This window comes from Podarcis pityusensis, assembly GCF_964106645.2.
Source record: "Podarcis pityusensis genome assembly, chromosome: 4".
NCBI lineage: Eukaryota > Metazoa > Chordata > Lepidosauria > Squamata > Lacertidae > Podarcis > Podarcis pityusensis.
This window is the reverse complement of record NC_138027.1, coordinates 19,923,292-19,943,737: the sequence shown is the minus strand read 5'-3', so window position 1 is coordinate 19,943,737 and position 20,446 is coordinate 19,923,292. Positions and strand designations below refer to the sequence as shown.

The 20,446-nt window shown below is 44.1% G+C and overlaps 1 protein-coding gene across 1 annotated transcript in view; it reads left to right on the top strand.

Moving 5' to 3' along the window:
• Nucleotides 1-6,392: 6,392 nt before the first annotated feature.
• LOC308476336 (uncharacterized protein) overlaps nt 6,393-20,446 on the top strand; it is a 34,375-nt gene continuing 20,321 nt past the window's right edge. The window contains exons 1-10 of the mRNA XM_081003879.1: nt 6,393-6,572; nt 7,683-7,927; nt 9,161-9,309; nt 9,422-9,550; nt 11,333-11,494; nt 13,381-13,492; nt 14,033-14,163; nt 15,707-15,866; nt 18,162-18,265; nt 18,756-18,854. Coding sequence (XP_080860005.1) covers nt 6,453-6,572; nt 7,683-7,927; nt 9,161-9,309; nt 9,422-9,550; nt 11,333-11,494; nt 13,381-13,492; nt 14,033-14,163; nt 15,707-15,866; nt 18,162-18,265; nt 18,756-18,854 — 1,411 coding nt within the window. The 5' untranslated portion in view covers nt 6,393-6,452. The remainder of the gene's footprint in view (nt 6,573-7,682; nt 7,928-9,160; nt 9,310-9,421; nt 9,551-11,332; nt 11,495-13,380; nt 13,493-14,032; nt 14,164-15,706; nt 15,867-18,161; nt 18,266-18,755; nt 18,855-20,446) is intronic.

Here is a 20,446-nt window from a genome sequence, read left to right as displayed (position 1 = left end):
CTAAGTACTCAACAGCATAGATAAAGTGTAATCTCTAAGTATTCTGAGATCATTTCCCCCAATTACCTATTAGGTAAAATGCACTATAATTTCAGCAGAAGACCAATGAAGATCCCCACATATGTTGAATGGTCTTCATGACATAGGAAAGCAATTAAATTTACATACGTATTTCTACAAACTATCTTTATGGGTGACAAGCTTTTCCAAGTCTGATAGCAGAAATCAAAGCTTTTTAAAGAAAGCCATGCTAGCCTAGAAAAAAGACGGAAATAATATATTGGATGGTGTGATCAATTATATTTTAGCTGCTCACCAAGAAATGTTGTTTTATCCTTGAGTTATTGCAGAGGCATGGGTTTGGAGCCTAACTTTTCATTCTCTAACTTGGAAGAAAATTGGGCTCTTGGAACAGAGCAAAATGTTGTCTGGAAAAACAGCCACGCAAACAGTTTTCTAAATAAAGGAGACATCAATCTGTGGGGATATAATTTCTGGGTGTGATTTTTTCTTTTCTTCAAAAAGATAGTGCTATTTTGTAAAAGGCAAATGTTGCTTGAATGCTCCCCAAATCCTGAAAGCTGTCTTTGCCAAAGTATCTGTCTTTCATTAGTTTTCCAACTGTCTAATTTCCTGCATCAAGCAACATTTCAACTGTCTCATTATACTCTAACAACCATGCCTCTTGATTTCAAGATCAGCGATTGTTGCTTCCACAGAGGGGCTTTTTAAATGGAGGGAATAACAGCAATACAATAATTTCCATAGTTTTAACTGGTAAAAGAAGAGTAATTGATGATAGGAATGGAAGGATCTGTCAGTTCCAGTTCTCTCAGTTTTCTTCTCATTTTTTCCAGTCTTAAATTCAGTTATCCACATTCCAGCAGCAATCTGCTTTTTAAACAAAAATCCTTGTAAAAATTAATCAGCATCTTAGTACCAATTTTACCTAAGAAACACATATTTATACACAGTTTTGGGAAAAAATATATATACACAGCAACATATATTCACAAGCAATTTCACCTAGTACAGTGCATTTTAGATGTTATTTCCACTAATACCTTAATTTTTATGCACCCTAGCACAGTTGTACAGTAGTACCTCAGGTTCCAGAGGTCCATTCTTAACCTGAAACTGTTCTTAACCTGAAGCACCACTTTAACTAATGGGGCCTCCCGCTGCTGCTGCGCTGCTGCTGCACAATTAAGTTCTCATCCTGAAGCAAAGTTCTTAACCTGAGGTAATATTTCTGGGTTAGCGGAGCCTGTAATCTGAAGCGTATGTAACCTGAAGCATATGTAACCCGAGGTACCACTATACAAGCTATTTGGCTGGAGAACTACATTGTAAACTTCAGATAAGTGCAAAGTTCAAAGGATGGCTGTGTTTCAGTTTGTGTGTTGTTTTGGAAAGTGCAAATTTGATAGATTTGCCTTTAAATGCAGACTGAATCGAAGTTCTTCCCCACTCCTACCCAGAAGGCTGATGGACTGTCCCTCATTAAAAGTTTTCAAGGAGAAACTGCACTAGAAGATGCTCTAGATCTGGATTTCCTTCATCATTCAGGGGGCTGGGGTAGATGGCTATGCAAGGCCTCCTGTAACTCTTCATATAGTCTTGCCTACTCTAGTTAAAAGGTCCACTTCGCAGGTCACTGGATGAGTGCTCTTTTAAGTGAGAACTGAATTGAAATTCCCTCCCACCTTCGCTTGTGGACACATGCCTGCGTTGCAGCTGGTGCTCTTCAGGGCAGACACAGGAGAAGAGTCCTTAAAATAAAACAGGGGGAAGCCAACATGCTGCCCCCCAGATGCTGTGGTCTCCCATCAGCTCCAACCGCCACTGGCTACGCTAGTGGGGGCTGGCAGCTGATGGCAATGCCTGGTGGACCACAGATTCCCCATCTCTGGCATACAGGATGTCAACCAAGAACAAAAGCTACCTATCAAGATTTGCATCAAAAAATTAAAATAATAATAATAATAATAATAATAATAATAATAATAATAAGAGTTTGGATTTGATATCCCGCTTTATCACTACCCGAAGGAGTCTCAAAGTGGCTAACATTCTCCTTTCCCTTCCACCCCCACAACAAACACTCTGTGAGGTGAGTGGGGCTGAGAGACTTCAAAGAAGTGTGACTGGCCCAAGGTCACCCAGTAGCTGCATGTGGAGGAGCGGGGAAGCGAACCCGGTTCACCAGATTACGAGACTACCGCTCTTAACCACTACACCACACTGGCTCTCTCAAGTCAGGTCAACTCAAGATTCACCCAGAATAGGTTGCAGCAGGTCCGATCAGGTCCACCTGGAGAGTTGGCAAGGGCAGGGAGAGAAGGAAACCCTGATTAAACTTGCATTCAGAGAAAGAGACATTTAAAATCTTAATTAGACACTGTGGAAGGTCCCTGGTTCAATTTGTGGCCCAGATCCAGGTTGTGTCACTCCTGGGCAATGCTATTTTTCTAGGGGGGGAAAGGTGCCAGAACTCACCATAAACAACTCCCCCATTCTCTTAGAATGGCAATGGCGCCCACCTGAGAGGTGCCAGAACTGGGCTCTGGCAAGTTCCGGTTGAAAAAAGGCCCTGCTCCTAGGTCAAGGCAGCTCCGAATCACCAGATTTGGACCCGAAACAAATCTGGGAACTCTCCCTGCCATCTTGCACTGAAATGAATGAGGTGGCATAACAAATATATATCCTAAGAACAAACCAGTTTAAAACCAAACGTGTTTCTGCAGCTTCACCTTTAATTGGTAAATGTACTGGTGAGGTAACTTTTCATCATCATAATCTTCCTAACAGCTACATCTGCACAGCGGTGGCTTGGCTTGGCTGTCCAAATACGATTTGTTGGAAGAAAACTCTCCCCACTTCCTTTCATTTAAGTCTCTTTCTATTACAAGGTTACATCTTATTTCCTCCACTGAGCAAGGCTGATCCACTGTGACTCTTGTAATGAAATAATTGTTTGGGATGGTGCAACTGTCTGGACGGATAAAACTTCCAATTAATAGTTTTCTTGTTCAAAGATGACGCATGGCATTGTTTGCTCACCCACATTTTCAGACATTTCGGCGGAATAGCACCCAAGTGCTAAAACAAGCATTCGTAATTTTCTGTGTTGAAACTAGTTCAGATCTGCCTGTTCAAGAAAATACTTTTTAAAATTACTGGTGACAGGATAGTGTCTGCTTCTTTTATTATTACTTTTGTGCCAGGCTCCATTGCCCAGGCAGGTGCAATCTGTGGCCCTGTGTTGGCTAAGACTCTGTCCAAATCTTTATTGTCTTCATTGGAAAGCAGGGCTGGCATGGCAACGGGGCAAGGATCCTGTTTCACAATCCACCCACCCTTGCTGATGGAATAGTCCTCCGCCAGGGTTCAGAAGAACCCTTCTTCTTCTTCTTCTTCTTCTTCTTCTTCTTCTTCTTCTTCAGAAGTGCCCAAAACCCCTTTCATGGAAATCAGCCAGTGCTGAGTATTGGCATGGTGCAAGTCAGGTGTCCAGGGTCTCACTGGGTGATCAGGGTGAGAGATTCAAGCGATACAAGAGCCCTAACCCAAGCTTAGGGTATGCTATGGTCAATCCTTCCCTCAGGTTCCTTGGGGGGCCTTTACAAGCCTGCCTAAAGGAATTTCCTGGACATAGCCGGCAGTCTGAAGGCAGTGTCGGAAGCAGTTTTGCAAAAAAAAAAAGTTCAAGAACTTTGCCAAAAAGAAGCTCAACCAATTGGGACTAAGGGACCAGTTAAGGTTGGGAGAGAAAAATATTTTCCAGCTCTGATAGCCCAGTGAGGCTCTAACACTGAGGTGGGATGGTTGGGATGCCACATGGATGAGGCATTTTAGAGGCCTCACGCCTCCCTCCTCTCACAAGATCTTGCAGAAAATGCCACCCCACAAGAGAAGCCAACAGAGGAGGTACAACTGAGCCTCCTCACAACTCTCTGGGCCCCACTCTGCCAGACCAAGTCACCCCACACCTAAGTAGCACCCAGAGCGAGGCTAATCACATTCACCTTGGATGTGTTGAAAGAATGAAAAACATCCATCTTTTGCCACTCATTTTGCCAGTACAGTGGTACCTCGGGTTACATACGCTTCAGGTTACATACACTACAGGTTACAGACTCCGCTAACCCAAAAATAGTGCTTCAGGTTAAGAACTTTGCTTCAGGATGAGAACAGAAATCGTGCTCTGGCAGCGCAGTGGCAGCGGTGGTGCTTCAGGTTAAGAACGGACCTCCGGAACGAATTAAGTACTTAACCCGAGGTACCACAGTACATTTATTCCTTTGTTTGTAGAGTTCTTTCGGTTTCTATGTACTCCAAGTGGGATTAGCATTGGATACAGCCCAATATTTTAAAGGGGGTGATGTTCTTATCTTCTCTCATACATATATTTTTATACTAGAATGAAGAACAGAACAGTAATAAGTCATGTCCTTGAGCGCCTCTTAGAATATCTCCCTACAGCCACATTCCACTGCTTGTCCCTATCTAGATAAACATCCTCTTTAGTTCTGCTCTTCAGGCAGGGGTGGCGTTGCTTACGTAGGCAAAATTGCACAACCCCACACAAAGGAGGCATCTGAAGACTTAGGAGAATGCCAAGCATCTTGTATATATTTACAATGGTTTTTTTTTAAGGAAAAGAAAACTGATGGGGGAAACTTCAAAATAGCCCACTGCGGACTGAGCATGCTTACTGAATACAGTGGTACCTCGGGTTACAGGCGCTTCAGGTTACAGACTCCGCTAACCCAGAAATATTACCTCGGGTTAAGAACTTTGCTTCAGGATGAGAACAGAAATCGTGCTCCGGCAGCACAGTGGCAACAGGAGGCCCCATTAGCTAAAGTGGTGCTTCAGGTTAAGAACAGTTTCAGGTTAAGAACGGACCTCCGGAACGAATTAAGTACTTAACCTGAGGTACCACTGTAGAACAGTCATAAGGAATAAGGGAATATCATGAAGGACGCCTCGGCACAGCAGCGTTTTGTTGCAGGCCGCAGTTGCAGCCAGATCATATGCATTAATGCTTCTTGCTTCCTCTGCACATAGAAAGCTAGCATGTTAAAGCAGGGCTGGCCCAGGACATTTTGGCACCTGAGGCTACCCACAAAATGGTGTGGGGTCCCCAGGGAAGCAGGGATGAGTGAAGATCCACATCAGGAACAAGGGGTGGAATCAAATCAACTTTACCAGATGCAGTGGCGGAGCGTCTCCAGGGGGTGGAGAGCAGGAGGGGGTGGAGCTGGTGCACATCCCGGGGTGGGGGGCGCCGCCTGCAGGGGCGTGTCATGCATCCCGGGGGCATGTCATGCTGTGATGGCACCCCACCGGGATTGCGCTGCCGGGGGTGGTGTGCTCCCCCCGCAGTCCTCTTCCTCTGCCAGTGACCAGATGGTTGCAGTGGGAATCAAAGGCTGCTGTGGAGGGGAAAGGGCCCCACTCTGGATCATAATGTGTGGATACAGACCCCATGAGACTCCAGAGGTCAGCCCCCCCCCCCCCACTTCCTCCCTAGGGATGGGATTAGACCAGCAGCATCTCCCATTCACCAAGAGGCCTCTGTAGACATGGCATTGGTGGGACTGCTGAGCAGGCAGCCTATCCAGCCTCCTAGGGGTGCACCAAAGCCATTGCTGCTACCACAGCGGCAGCAGGAGAACCAGGCAAAGCATTCCTTGGAGGCTGGATTGGCTGCCGCTGTGGAGCCTGCCGCCCGAGGCAGCTGCTTCACCTTGCCTCACGGGTGTGCCGGCCCTATGTCAAAGATGAGAGATGAGGCATGCCAATTCCTGTCATTAAACTTTCCTATGGGGGATGGGGAATTTAATGCGGATTTATCTAATTCATGCCTCCTGAAACTGAAATGCAACTGGGTTTTTAAAAATCTGTACTCGTTCGAATTCTTCAATGCAGTTTCTCCAACAATGAAAACCTACACAAAAATGCATTGTCAAAGTGTGATATGCACCTGCAATGAACATAATGTGCAAACGTGCATTATGTTAGGAACCATATTAGGAAAAATGTTGGTTAAAATGCAGTCAAATATCTGTGGTGACCTCTCTTTTTTTATATATACAAACTGATGCAGAAAGAGGCGAAAGGACCTTGGCCGGAAAAATGAGGAGTAAAGTAAAACAGAAATATCTAATCATCACAGCATGTTCTGACACTGAGCAAAACATCTTCCCTTTTCTTTTTAATTTTTTTTAAAAAATTACCCAGTCTAAGGCATTGTGAAAACAGCCATGATGGTACCATTGCTCAATGATGAGCCCTTCTCCGGTTGCTAATCAGAGGATGTTGTAGCAGACGATGAGTCAGAGCAGAGGGAAGTTGTGAACTGCTATATAAATGGGGGAGATCCCACTAATAATACAAACAAACAAAGGGAAACCATTTACTCTGCAGGCAAGGAAGACACCACCATGGCTGTAAGGATGAAGAATCTACTTGTTCTTCCATTCCTGCTGCTCATCATTATATCTTCCACTTTTGCTGCTTTACTGGGTCAAGGCAACGAAGATGAGAACACCAGGCTTGTTAAGGTAAATATTCACTTCCAAAGTTTCACTGAGCAAAAACACACTTTTCTGTGCTATTGCTTCTTGTTGTTGTGCCAGGACTAATTAAAAAAGGAGGGATCTTTGGCGCTCCTATTTTATTGAGAGCCAGTGTGGTGTAGTGGTTAAGAGCGATAGACTCGTAATCTGGTGAACCGGGTTCGCGGCCTCGCTCCTCCACATGCAGCTGCTGGGTGACCTTGGGCTAGTCACACTTCTCTGAAGTCTCTCAGCCCCACTCACCTCACAGAGTGTTTGTTGTGGGGGAGGAAGGGAAAGGAGAATGTCAGCCGCTCTGAGACTCCTTCGGGTAGTGATAAAGTGGGATATCAAATCCAAACTCTTCTTATGTTCGAATCTAGCCCTTCTTCTAAGGCTTTCAGGACAATATGCACACGGTTTCCTCTCTGTGCATGGAATCATAGAGCTGGAATGGGGTCTTGACAGTCATCTAGACCACCTGCTGCTCAGTCTGGAGTGCCAAATGCAACAACAGCATCCCTGACAGATTGCCACCTTACATTCCTCCAGTGATGGGGGCATTTTACCCTTACATCCAACCCTCCCCTAATGCTTATGATAGACATCAGGGATTTGGGGGGCTTGTCATTGGTTGTCACCAGCAGAAGGACCACTGGCAGTGATTCGTCACCTACTTGGGTGGGTCTGCAGCAGCCACAATAGTAGAGTGCACACACACACACACACACACACACACACACACACTACACAGCATCTGACACTCCCATCATCGACATACTACTTGGAAAAGTCAGGTATTGGTTGATTCTAAGAGTCATACCTATTTAGCTGGCTTGGATTTTCACTGTGCATTTAAAAAATAAATCTCTGGGCTTAAAAGGTAGGACAATGTGCCAGTGATATCAGGAAATATTCTGTTGACTGCATAAAAGGCCAAGATTGGGCACCACTCCCATTCCACATCTAGAACCTGACTGAATTGGCTGCTGAATATTACTCCCACTCTGTTTATCTCACATTTTTATCTCACATTGGAAACACAAAGGGTCTAAAAGCATCTCTCTCCATCCCTCCCTCCTTCCCTCCCTCCTTTTCTCTGTTTCCCCCTGGCAGTCCTATTTAAGTAAATTCTATAGCCCTGAAGGTGAGGCCGTGGCCACAATCAATATGGATGACGATGTCGCTGTAACAGAAAAGCTCAAGAAAATGCAGAAATTTCACGGGCTACGAGTGACCGGGAAGATTGATGCCGAAACAATAGCAATGATGAAAAGGGACAGGTGTGGCGTCCCTGATGTGGAGCAATTCACCCTCAACCCAGGGGAGCCCAAATGGGACAGGAAGAACATCACATACAGGTAAAGGTTTGTGAGTTTCCCTTAGGAGTGGGAGGCTTCAATAAGGAAATGATCTAGTCCTCAGTGTACTTGCTCAGGAGTAAACCCTATTAATAAACTTAGGACTTTCTGCCTACTGTTCTATGCAGAGTTCAGCATGCCTAAGGTTATAGATTTCACTGGGCTCAGCAAGACCTGATTTTTCATAGAACCATTGCACCACATGTATTAGGATGATAGCCTATGGCCATGGTTGTGAGAGCTGTGCAATGAGGCTTACATACACACACACACACACACCCCGCAAAAACAGTGTGAATGCATGAAAGTACACACTCACTCACACTACCACTGCAATTGAGAGCGGAGGGTGTGTGTTAGGGATGTGCATGTACCCTCCCTCACACAGCAAATCAAGGAGATTTGGGCTCTGCTGCCTGCAAATTTCATCCACTTGTGTGAAAAGCGGGGGAAGGTTACAGCCATATTTAGATGCATCATTGCAATCAGTGGGGACAAAACTCCTTCAGATTAACAGATCGAGTTGGGTTCCAAATAATGAGTCAAATCTAAATGACACAGAGTGGATTTGAAAAAAGATTGGGATGCTTCCAAAGACTACAGGTATAGATACAAGGTGACTCTTGTGTTCACTGCATATCCCTAGTATATGCAATTAGCAGACTCAGGTGATAAATCTTTTCTTTTTTCTTTAAAGTGTGCACATTAGGTACAAAGACATGCCTGTCTTGGGGCCAAAGTAGAAAGGCATGTCTTTGCACTTAATGTGTGTGTGTGTGTGTGTGTGTGTGTGTGTGTGTGTGTAACCAGACTCCACTCGCTTGACTCATCCACTGGGCTGCTGTTTGTATTTGCTTTGCTTTTTTTTGATGTACAAGTCAAATGGAAAGACATATTCAAATGTGTCTCTACACCAGCCTTCCCCAATCTGATGCCCTCCAGATGTGGCTGGACTCCAATTCCCATCAGTACCAGACAGCATGATCAGGGGTGATGGGAGTTGTAATCCGAAACCACTGGATGGCACCTGGTTGGGGATTGTGGTCTGTCTGTCCAACATACCGTTTCATTCTATGTTCTGGTTGCCTAAGCAGTGCTTCCCAAACTTTGGTCTCCAGCTGTTTTTGGACTACAACTCCCATCATCCCTAGCTAGCAGCTGGAGACCCACATTTGGGAAACACTGGCCTAAAGGAATGACCTTGGGCCTTTTTTTGTTTGTTTGTTTTGAAAGGATTGTAAGCTATACTCCAGATATGCACGAATTCTATGTGGAGAAGGCAATCGAGGCAGCATTTAAAGTTTGGAGCAAGGCAGCACCCTTGGAATTCAAAAGAGTCACGGATAAAGTGGCAGATATAGAGCTCTCTTTTCAACGTGGAGGTAACCCTACAGTGCAAGAACAAAGTCACCATATGTCCAATTTAATAACAATAACAATAACAACAACAACAACAACAACAACAACAACAATAATGTATTGTTTTATATTCAGACCACTATGATAATTCTCCTTTCGATGGGCCTGGTGGGACACTGGCACATGCCTTTCAGCCAGGTAGCAACATTGGAGGAGATGTCCATTTCGATGAGGATGAAACCTGGACCGCAGGGGGCCCACAAGGTACCATTTTACAACACTTCCTTTCTCAGCACTGAACTGTATAAAAAGACAACGCAGCGCATAGGTGACGCAAGGATATAAGCAACTGGTTTATGCTAGGTCCCCGAAGGCAGGCAAAGGTGATTGGCGGAACAGATGATATCCTTCCAGAGCACAGTGTGTCCTCATTTTGAACTCTTCACTACATAAAACATTTCTATGAATGAGAGTGTGACCATTGAGGAGATTCGGGGAGGCTCTAGCCCAGCCCTTTCCCTCCTATGCCACTTACCTATCCCCAGCAGTGAGAGTCCCATTGAAAGCAATGCAAACGGGACTTAGCCGCACTAATTCACATCCCAATAGGACTTAAGGCTAAATTACACACAATGTTAAATGCATTCGTGAATGTAAGGTGTGCAGGACTTGGCTTTCTCTTCTGCCTAAAAACAACCCCCCAGGAGGATATCAGGATTAGCGCTAGGACATGCTGGAAATTAAAGTTTCCCACTTGCCCCATCCCACTCCCGGCATTCTGATGAATATTTCCTCCCTGTTAACTGCCCTACAATCGAATTTTCCTTTGGACCAAACACAATATTTTTGATTTGATTTATTAAATGCATCTACCGCCCTTCCTCCGAAGATCATAGGGCGGTTCGCAGCAGGAGACTCCCTCTTCTGCCAAATAGCAGGGGGGTGGGGGTGATTTTCATCAGGACTGTGGAGCAGGGAAAGGGTCAAAAAGCATCTCTATGCATCGTGGTCCCAATCCTGAGCAGTGCCCCCCTCACTGGGGAAGCCAGACATGTTAAATGTAGCTTGGCCTTCCTTTCTTCCTTTCTTTCTTCCCTTCCTTCCTTCCTTCCTTCCTTCCTTCCTTCCTTCCTTTATTTTTCTCCAAGGAGCTCAAGGTGCTTTGTTGGGTTTGGAACTTAACAGCTTCTAAAGCTGACGTCAGAATGTTGAGGCTGGGAGGAGTCTGGGAGGAGTTACGTTTCTGTTCCCCTCTGGTCTCTGAGGGAAGAGGTCGCAGTTTAGTCATGGCTGCGGTGAGCCCAGGAGATTCCTGGGGAATGTCGGAATAAAGAACTGTAAATAGACAAACCGGGCTCTGTGTGTTTGTCTGAAGCTAAGTGAAGCTACGTGACAGTTTTTCGCTGCTGTGTTCAACTCTGCTGAGGCGTGACTGGAGAGCTACTGGAGACGGAGCTGAGTGGCGCAGCTCGGAGGAAGCGCGCCGGGCATAAAGAGCTAATTGTGGACCGTAAATCAATTAGCGGGGTCACGCCAAATCAACAATTTCACATGCTTTACGTGAATCTCCCCCTCCTCATTTACCGGTAATGCCCAAAGTGACCCTGGATTGGGGTGAGAGGCAGTGACTGGCCCAAGGACTCCAACTCCCATCAGCCTATCAGTGAGCTTCCTGGCCAAGTGGGCATTTGAACCCTGATCTCCCAGGTCCTGGTCTGACACCAGCCCAGAGTTTCCCAACCTTGGGTCTCCAGCTGTTTTGGACTACAACTCCCACCATCCCTAGCTAGCAGGACCAGTGGTCAGAGATGATGGGAATTGTAGTCTGGAAAAAGCTGGAGACCCCAGGGTTGGGAAACACTGCTCTAGCCACTAGACCACAGTGGCTGGGTCCCATTCTGCAACCCTGATATGCAGAGCCTGTGCTCATCCTCTGAGCAGCAGCCCCTAGTGAAAGCAGCTCGTTTTATTTCCATGCCTGGAGTCTATATTCTGACCCTTTTTCTCCCAGTTTCCCCCCTAATGGAACCATGACCTCCTTTTCAGGCCACAACTTGTTCATCGTCGCTGCCCATGAGATCGGACATGCGCTGGGTCTGTCTCACTCCACTGACCAGGGGGCACTGATGTACCCCACCTACACATACTCGGACCCCCGCACATTTCAGCTCAACCAGGACGATATTGATGGCATCCAAAGCCTCTATGGTAAGGCTAAGAGAAATCACCATAAAGTTGAAACGCGTGTGTTCTTAAACGAAGGAATTGGTTCTGCCTGCCCGTATCTTAAGATGGGAGTGGGGAACATTTGCCACTCCAAGGACGACATTTCTTTCTTGGCAACCTTTTTTGGGGGGGCAGCATGGCACTGGTGGAGCCCCATTGTTCTGCCCGGACGCTGAGGTCCAGCGCCGAGGGCCTTCTAGCGGTTCCCTCATTGCGAGAAGCAAAGCTACAGGGAACCAGGCAGAAGGCCTTCTCAGTAGTGGCGCCCGCCCTGTGGAACGCCCTCCCATCAGATGTCAAAGAGATAAACAACTACCTGACATTCAGAAGACATCTTAAGGCAGCCCTGTTCAGGGAAGTTTTTAATGCATGACATATTAGTGTATTTTTGGTCTTTGTGGAAGCCGCCCAGAGGGGCTGGGGAAACCCAGCCAGATGGGCGGGGTACAAATAATAAATTATTATTATTATTATTATTATTATTATTATTAATCACTTGGAGAAGTAGAATTGGTCCTCTCTATCTTCTCATCTAGGCAAGCATGAGTCCCTGTTGCTCAAAGAGGATGCGAAGCAATGTCAGAGGAGGGTCTGGTCTAGGGAGAGAGGAGGTGGCTTGGAAGGGGTGTAGCTTGTGGGGGGAGTCCCAAGCAGGCCCAGATGGGGGGGGGGCATATGGGCCACTTGGCCCGGGCCTCTGATTCCAAAGGGGGCCTTGGTCAGCATATTCACAATCGCAAGAGTTTATATGCAGATACGGTTCAAGCCTTGAAATAAAATTATTTGTCAGCATAACTTTTGTGAAAATTATTTATATACTTACTTATTTATAAGACTTCATTTATCCCCAGGGTAAAAAAGGGGGGGGGGCACATTATCTACCTGGCCCAGGCCTCTGTCTGGCTCTGCAAGGCCTTGGTCCCAAGAGTGGGCTGGAAGGCTGTGTTTGGCCTTCAGGACTGAGGTTCCCCATCCCTGTCTTCTGGTCTTCTGGAAAGGCACTGCTGCTCTCCTTTGTGAAAGGGAAGAATAATAGAATCATAAAATTGTAGAGTCGGAAGGGATCCAAGGGTCATCTAGTCCAACCCTTTGCAATGCAGGAATCTCAGGGAAAGCATCCATGACAGGTGGCCATCCATCTGTTTTGATGTTGTGCTTCTACAAAAGAGAAGGCCTTTTCCACTCTTGTTTTGGAATGACTTCTGGCATGGGGGCACATTTGCTGCCAACACCTCAAGTTTCTCGGTGCTGCATGAAGATTTTTGTAGGCACATAGGCTTTTGAGTTTTGGAATTGTGCTCTGTTTTTTTTAATAGTTTTTTTGTGAGGGGTTAAAAAAAAACACCTTGATTTTTGCCATTTTGGGGGTCAGTGATGGTTTAAAATTGGATCTATTTGTTGCACGAGTTAATTTCCTTCACCCTTCCGTAGATCGCCCCTGGGATGTTTTGATGAAGGGTGGTTGAACCTATTTTAAATAAATAAATAAAGCTGATGGGTGGACCACAACCTACTGGAATATGGACGCACCTTTCAAGGGAGATGGAATGCAATTCAGAGGTGTTTTGCCATAGGTCCTCTTCATTTCAATAGGGTTTGCATAGATTGGGCCCACATCTGAATTATGCCTTGTTGCATCAAAATGAGACTTGCTTTGCCAAAAAAAAAAATTACTTACATTGTAGCAAAAGGCTTCTTTTTTTTTAGTTTAACCTTCACTGAATGCTGCTGCTCTGAACATCACCTTGCTTGCTTGCTTGCTTGTTTGCTTAATAACTTAACTACTTACTTACTGTATTTCCATATGTTTAAGATTGCTTAAATTATCCACTTGACATGAGGCTTCCTTTATTTTTCTTTCCATTTAGGAAAACCTGATATCCCAGTAAAAGGACCCAAAACACCAGAAGCTTGTGCCCCCAGCACCACTTTTGATGCTGTCACCACCTTACGTGGAGAAATGTTGTTCTTTAAGGACAGGTAAGTTGCTTTCTTAAAAACACCAATTTGAACAAAATTTCCATCTCCAAACAGGACTTGCATCTCTAATGCCTTGCTCCAGCACCCCACTTGTACCAAAGCATGCGCTCAGACTCTTGGCACTGCATTTTGAGACGATGTAACAACAAAATGAGCCATAAGAAGCCATAAACAAATGACAATAAAAACAGCAACACCACATACCTATCGGTTCAATTGTATGTGTCATGATGGATCAATTCAGTGTTATGTGACTCTCTCTTACACAGACAGACAGACAACAGATCACTCTATGGTGGCTTCACCCCACAACTCACAAAATCCGGCTAATAGTCTGGATTTATTCCGCCATTTTGTCACAAAAACAGAATCATAGAATTATGCAATCATAAAATGCAGAGAAAAGCATCAGACCAAAGTCAGAGCCCTGGACCATGTAGTTCAGTATTGTCCACATTAACTAGCTCTCTGGGATTTGAGACTGGAGTCTTTCTCTCTAGAGATGCCACTTACATGTTTCCATCGACGTTTTGAAATTAGGTATTTCTGGCGCAAACACTTCCAGTCAGGTGTTCAGCTCGAATTCATCGGTACCTTCTGGCCGGATCTGCCATCTGGAATACAAGCCGCCTATGAAAATTTTGAAACTGATAACTTCATTGTGTTTAAAGGTGAGTGGTGAACTTTGATTTCCTTGCAAAATTGCTGCAGAATAAGTACTGAAATGCATTTGGTCAGTGTTCCTCAGCCAGCATGGCCTCTTCAGGGTGCTATGTGAAAGCCTAGGGTATGTAGGCAGTATTTATTTAATCGGCTGCCTTATCCTACGTACTGTCTACTTACCCTGAAGTAAGTTCTGTTGGGTTCTGTGGAACCGAACCCCAAGTAATATTGCAGCCTGACCAAGTGAAATTTGCTCATATAATTTGGCCTTCATGTTCTAAGTTCTGCCACGTTGCTGTCCTTCAGACTTAGCCAAGGCTTAGCAAAGGCTTCACACACTCTCAGCGACATCGCAGAATGGAAGCTAGGAAGGCCATAGTTTTTGTAATACTAGCTTCTTCCATCTATCAAAGCTAGCATTCCCAAAAACCTTTTCGAACAGTACAATACTTTTGGGGGGTGAACCATTGCACATTCCAGTCAGGAATGCCCTCCCCAAGCCCAGTGTAAGGCAGGGGGTTGGAATGTCTTGTTGTTAGGAAAACATTATTTAAGAAACAGATAAAAGTTCCTGGAAGCTTTAAAGAGGGTTCCAGAATTTTCTTTAGTGTGTAGGAATGGCGCTCTAGGCTTGATTGGTGTCAGCCGGAGGTGCAGATAAAGGGAGGAAGTTGCAGGCTGCAATTTCCACACAAGGAAAGCACACACACACACACACACACACACACACGCTGTCAGCACACATTCTGACAACAAGTTTGAAAGTAAGACAATGTGTGCTGCTGATACTGTGAGTTTTGCTGTGTCAGGATTGTTAATTACTGGATTTAGATTATACCGTGCTGGAGAGATAAAGAAGGAATGTAAATAGCTTGTATATACAGGTTACATACGCTTCAGGTTACATACGCTTCAGGTTACAGACTCCGCTAACCCAGAAATAGTACCTCGGGTTAAGAACTTTGCTTCAGGATGAGAACAGAAATCGTGCTCCGGCGGCGCGGCAGCAGTGGGAGGCCCCATTAGCTAAAGTGGTGCTTCAAGTTAAGAACAGTTTCAGGTTAAGAACGGACCTCCGGAACGAATTAAGTACTTAACCCGAGGTATCACTGTAATAGTAACAGAAAATGCTTGTGACTGTGAATTTGAGTATGACTCCTGTTCTTGTCCTCTGTCTCCAGGGAAAACTCTGCTACAAACAGTAAGAAGTGGTTTTACCGAGGTGCCACCACACAAGCAGAAAACGCAGCAGAAGTGTGGGGGCAGTAACCTCTAATATTTGCCACATCTGCTTAGTAGGACAGAAGAGTCCATGCAATCTCTCTCACGCAGGGAGAAAGCAATAATTTAGCACTCGATCTTCAGATCACCTTTTAATTACAAGCCACTTTGGATACAATCACATGAGCATAGCCAGCAGTAACCCTAACTCTCTATCAAACTTTCCTGAAGCATCTAATATAAAACGGTTTCCCTATAAAAAAAATATATTTAAACAAAACTGTTTCCCTTGAATTACATGGAATGTTAACCCCTCTCTTTCCCCCCCAGGAAACAAATATTGGGCTCTAAATGGATATACCATTGAATCCGGCTACCCTAAGAGCATCTACCAGCTGGGCTTCCCAAATACTGTGAAGAGAATTGATGCTGCATTTAGCGATCCAGAATCTGGGAAGACATATTTCTTTGTAAATGACAAGTATTGGAGGTATGGCTTGACTATTCTGAAGTTCCAAATGAGGGATGGAACAGTCTATTTTCAGTCTGGTCGATTTTGCCAGCATTTATTCATAAGTCTGTCCTGTCCCATTTCCACATCTATCTGTGATTTTTTTAAAAAAATGCATAGATACAAAAAATACATTCAACTGCAAACTAAAATATGTATTTTATCACAAAATGCCTATTAAATGCAAATTTAAATAAGTATTTGATAATAACACACATATTTATATATGGATTTAAAACAAATTGTAGGAATGGGAATTGCAGTGTACACTTTTCTAACCCCATTTTCTCCTAAAACATGCATTTTTATGCATTTTCATACATTTTTTGAGCTGAAACTATTGAAAAATTTGGAGAAGCGTGAAATATGAAGGATAACAATATTCAGATCTGTACATCAGTCCAGGATGTACAAATTAGGTTGGGGACTGCTTAAAGATACAAACGGAAAACTCTCTTTTCCTAATGCCTCACTCTTAAAGTGTGGCCACTATATATTAATTTACTTGCATTTATATTTTTTCTTGCTTTCATTGAGGAAACCCAAGGTTGCAGGTTTGATCTGTGAGAACATATCCTAGTAGTCAGGAGGAACCAACAGAGGATGCATACATGTCATATATTTAAAACACATGTAAAACACATGTTGTTTGTTGTTTAGTAGTTTAGTCGTGTCTGACTCTTCATGACCCCATGGACCAGAGCATGCCAGGCACTCCTATCTTCCACTGCCTCCTGCAGTTTGATCAAACTCATGTTTGTGGCTTTCAGAACACTGTCCAACCATCTCATCCTCTGTCATCCCCTTCTCCTTGTGCCCTCAATCTTTCCCAACATCAGGGTCTTTTCCAGGGAGTTTTTTCTTCTCATGAGGTGGCCAAAGTATTGGAGCCTCAGCTTCAGGATCTGTCCTTCCAGTGAGCACTCAGGGCTGATTTCCTTAAGAATGAATAGGTTTGATCTTCTTGCAGTCCATGGGACTCTCAAGAGTCTCCTCCAGCACCATAATTCAAAAGCATCAATTCTTCGGCAGTCAGCCTTCTTTATGGTCCAGCTCTCACTTCCATACATACTACTGGGAAAACCATAGCTTTAACTATGCGGACCTTTGTCAGCAAGGTGATGTTTCTGCTTTTTAAGTTGTTGTCTAGGTTTGTCATTGCTTTTCTCCCAAGCAGCAGGCATCTTTTAATTTTGTGACTGCTGTCACCATCTGCAGTGATCATGGAACCCAAGACAGTAAAATCTCTCACTGCCTTCATTTCTTCCCCTTCTATTTGCCAGGAGGTGATGGGCCCAGTGGCCATGATCTTAGTTTTTTTGATGTTGAGCTTCAGACCATATATTGCTCTCTCCTCTTTCACCTTCATTAAAAGGTTCTTTAATTCCTCCTCACTTTCTGCCATCAAGGTTGTGTCATCTGCATATCCGAGGTTGTTGATATTTCTTCTAGCAATCTTAATTCTGCTTTGGGATTCATCCAGTCCAGCCTTTCACATGATGAATTCTGCATATAAGTTAAATAAGCAGGGAGACAATATACAGCCTTGTCGTACTTCTTTCCCAATTTTGAACCAATCAGTTGTTCCATATCCAGTTCTAACTGTATCTTCTTGTCCCACATACAGATTTCTCAGGAGACAGATGAGGTGATCAGGCACTCCCATTTCTTTAAGAACTTGCCATAGTTTGCTGTGGTCAACACAGTCAAATGCTTTTGTGTAGTCAATGAAACAAAAGTAGATGTTTTTCTGGAACTCTCTAGCTTTCTCCATAATCCAGCGCATGTTTGCAATTTGGTCTCTGGTTCCTCTGCCCCTTCGAAATCCAGCTTGCACTTATGGGAGTTCTCGGTCCACATACTGCTTAAGCCTGCCTTGTAGAATTTTAAGCATAACCTTGCTAGTGTGTGAAATGAGTGCAATTGTGCGGTAGTTGGAGCATTCTTTAGCACTGCCCTTCTTTGGGATTGGGATGTAGACTGATCTTCTCCAATCCTCTGGCCACTGCTGAGTTTGATTCCCCCAAAGAATCCCAGGAACTATAGTTTGCTAAGGGTGCTGGGAATCATAGCCCATTTTCATAGTCACGATGTTTTCCAATACATTATTTTCGTATGTTGTCCCATTTTTTTATGGTTCTTTCCGTCAATCCAGTTGATGACCTTGTTTATAGAAATGAGAAATTTCATTAGCTTCATATTTCCGTGAATTGTGAATAAAACCTATGCTAAAGGTTGTTTTAGCTTCAAGTAACAATGCTTGTCTTTGATCAGGTATGATGAAATTAGACAAACCATGGAAACAGGTTACCCAAGGCTGATAGCCCAAGATTTCAAAGGAGTTGGCAAAAAGATTGATGCTGCTATACAGCAAAATGGTAAGTAAAGGAATTAATTGGTGCCTTTTTTTAATTGTAGAAATAAAATTCACCTGGAACTCAGCATGGCTTAAAGAATAGTCCAGGATCTCATATATTGTGTTATTAAAATGTATTAATTGCTGTGTTGTTTTAATGGATTTGTTTTGATGCATATTTTAAAGTTGGTTGAGCTTTTTTGGGTAAAATCACTGCCGATGTCCAGATTTTCCCAGACATTTTTAGTGATTTCTACTTTGGCAACCTCATACTTACTCAGCTGCCGATTCAGGCATTAAGCACTACATTAATTTAATAACAGCAGGAACCATTGTAGACATACCCTAAGACTGGACTTTCTCCAATTTTACAATTTTGCCTGAACTTCAATACAGTCATGAAATCATAACTTTCTTTTTTTTCTTTCCTTTGCAAGCACAGCTCACTTCTTCTGAAAGAGATTTGTTATCCCGCTTTTTCATTTATCCCTATCTCTTTTCTCCTTTTTTAGGGTACATCTATTTCTTCCGGGGAAGACGGGTGACTCAGTTTGATCCTCGGAGTAAAAGCGTTGTTCCGCCCATTCGAAAGAGCAACAGCTGGCTGAACTGTTAAAACATTTAACGAGTGCTTTCTAATTAATAGTTAGCACTCCTGTTGTGCCTAACCTTAATTTATAAACAGCAATTCCTCCTTTATCTACTGTCAACTGATGAATCAACAATGGCACGTGGAATTATCTTCTCACCCAAACGTACAGAAATTTTGGCTGAGGAAAACGTGCCCTAAATGTGCTTATGCAATCCACTGTGTTGTAACAGATTTGACTCTGCTTCTTCTATAAAAGACTTGTTATGAGGAACATCACTGTGTGTGTTTCCTTTGTGATTTTCTGAACCGAACACCACATATAGATTCACAACCAACCTACTAAAACCAGTGCTAACTCTCTGAAGTCAGAGAGGAAGAAGTTCACCCTTTTTTAACTCTTTGGCCTGATTCACACATTTATGTGCCTCACTGGATTGGTCACCACTTGATCATCACTGGATAACTCAATATGGAATTGCCATCTGTAGTGTTATCTCTTTGATGGCTCATTCACTGGTGAAACAACAACAACAACAACAATTTATACCCCACCCATCTGGCTGGGTTTCCCCAGCCACTCTGGGTGGCTTCCAACAGAATATTAAAATACAATAGTCTATTAAACATTAAAAGCTTCCCTAAACAGGGCTGCCTTCAGATGTCTTCTAAAAGTCTGGTAGTTGTTTTTCTCTTTGACATCTGGTGGGAAGGTGTTCCACAGGGCGGGTGCCACTACCGAGAAGGCCCTCTGCCTGGTTCCCTGTAACTTGGCTTCTCGCAGTGAGGGAACTGCCAGAAGGCCCTCGGCACTGGACCTCAGCATCTGGGCAGAATGATGGGGGTGGAGACGCTCCTTCAGGCATACTGGACCAAGGCTGTTTAGTGCTTTAAAGGTCAGCACCAACACTTCGAATTGTGCTTGGAAACGTACTGGGAGCCAGTGTAGGTCTTTCAAGACCGGTGTTATGTGGTCATAGGGATGGGGGATAAATTCAATTCAGTTCACATTTAAAGAGGAACCTACCTAATTTGCACTTTGTGAAACTCACAGTTCACTGGATTTTGCAACACAGTTCTCCAACCAAGTAATGTGTACAAAAATGCATACACTGGGGTAAAGTGTGCAAAAAAAGAATTCGCATACAGGTGGAAATGTGCATGTTTGTCCAAACTGCATACAAAAACATGCTTATTAGGAGAAATTTGTGCGACTGCAGGATACATCAGGCTTCTCCACAACTGAGCAAAATGTGGATTCACACCTGCCTGTCTCCCCATTGATGTAGAAGTATCCATATGACTTTCCCTTCATCCCATTGTTTCCTCCTTTAAATGTGGGGTTTCTCCATTCTTGCAGAGTCCAGAATCCAGAGTTGCAGAATCAAAAACCTACATATAAAGGAGGAGAAATCTGGGACAGCAATGGAGTGAGACCCACATTTTTCTGCAGTTTGATCAAGGCCATCTCCTTCTTGAAGCCTTTCTCCTTAAGCCCTACAGTTTGAGGACACCCTGTGAATATTTGCTGGTGAGGGAGACTCCCCGTGCAACTGCCCTGCTGTTTTTTTTTTGTTCAATGTCAGGCATGTCGATTCAATCCAGCCCCCATGG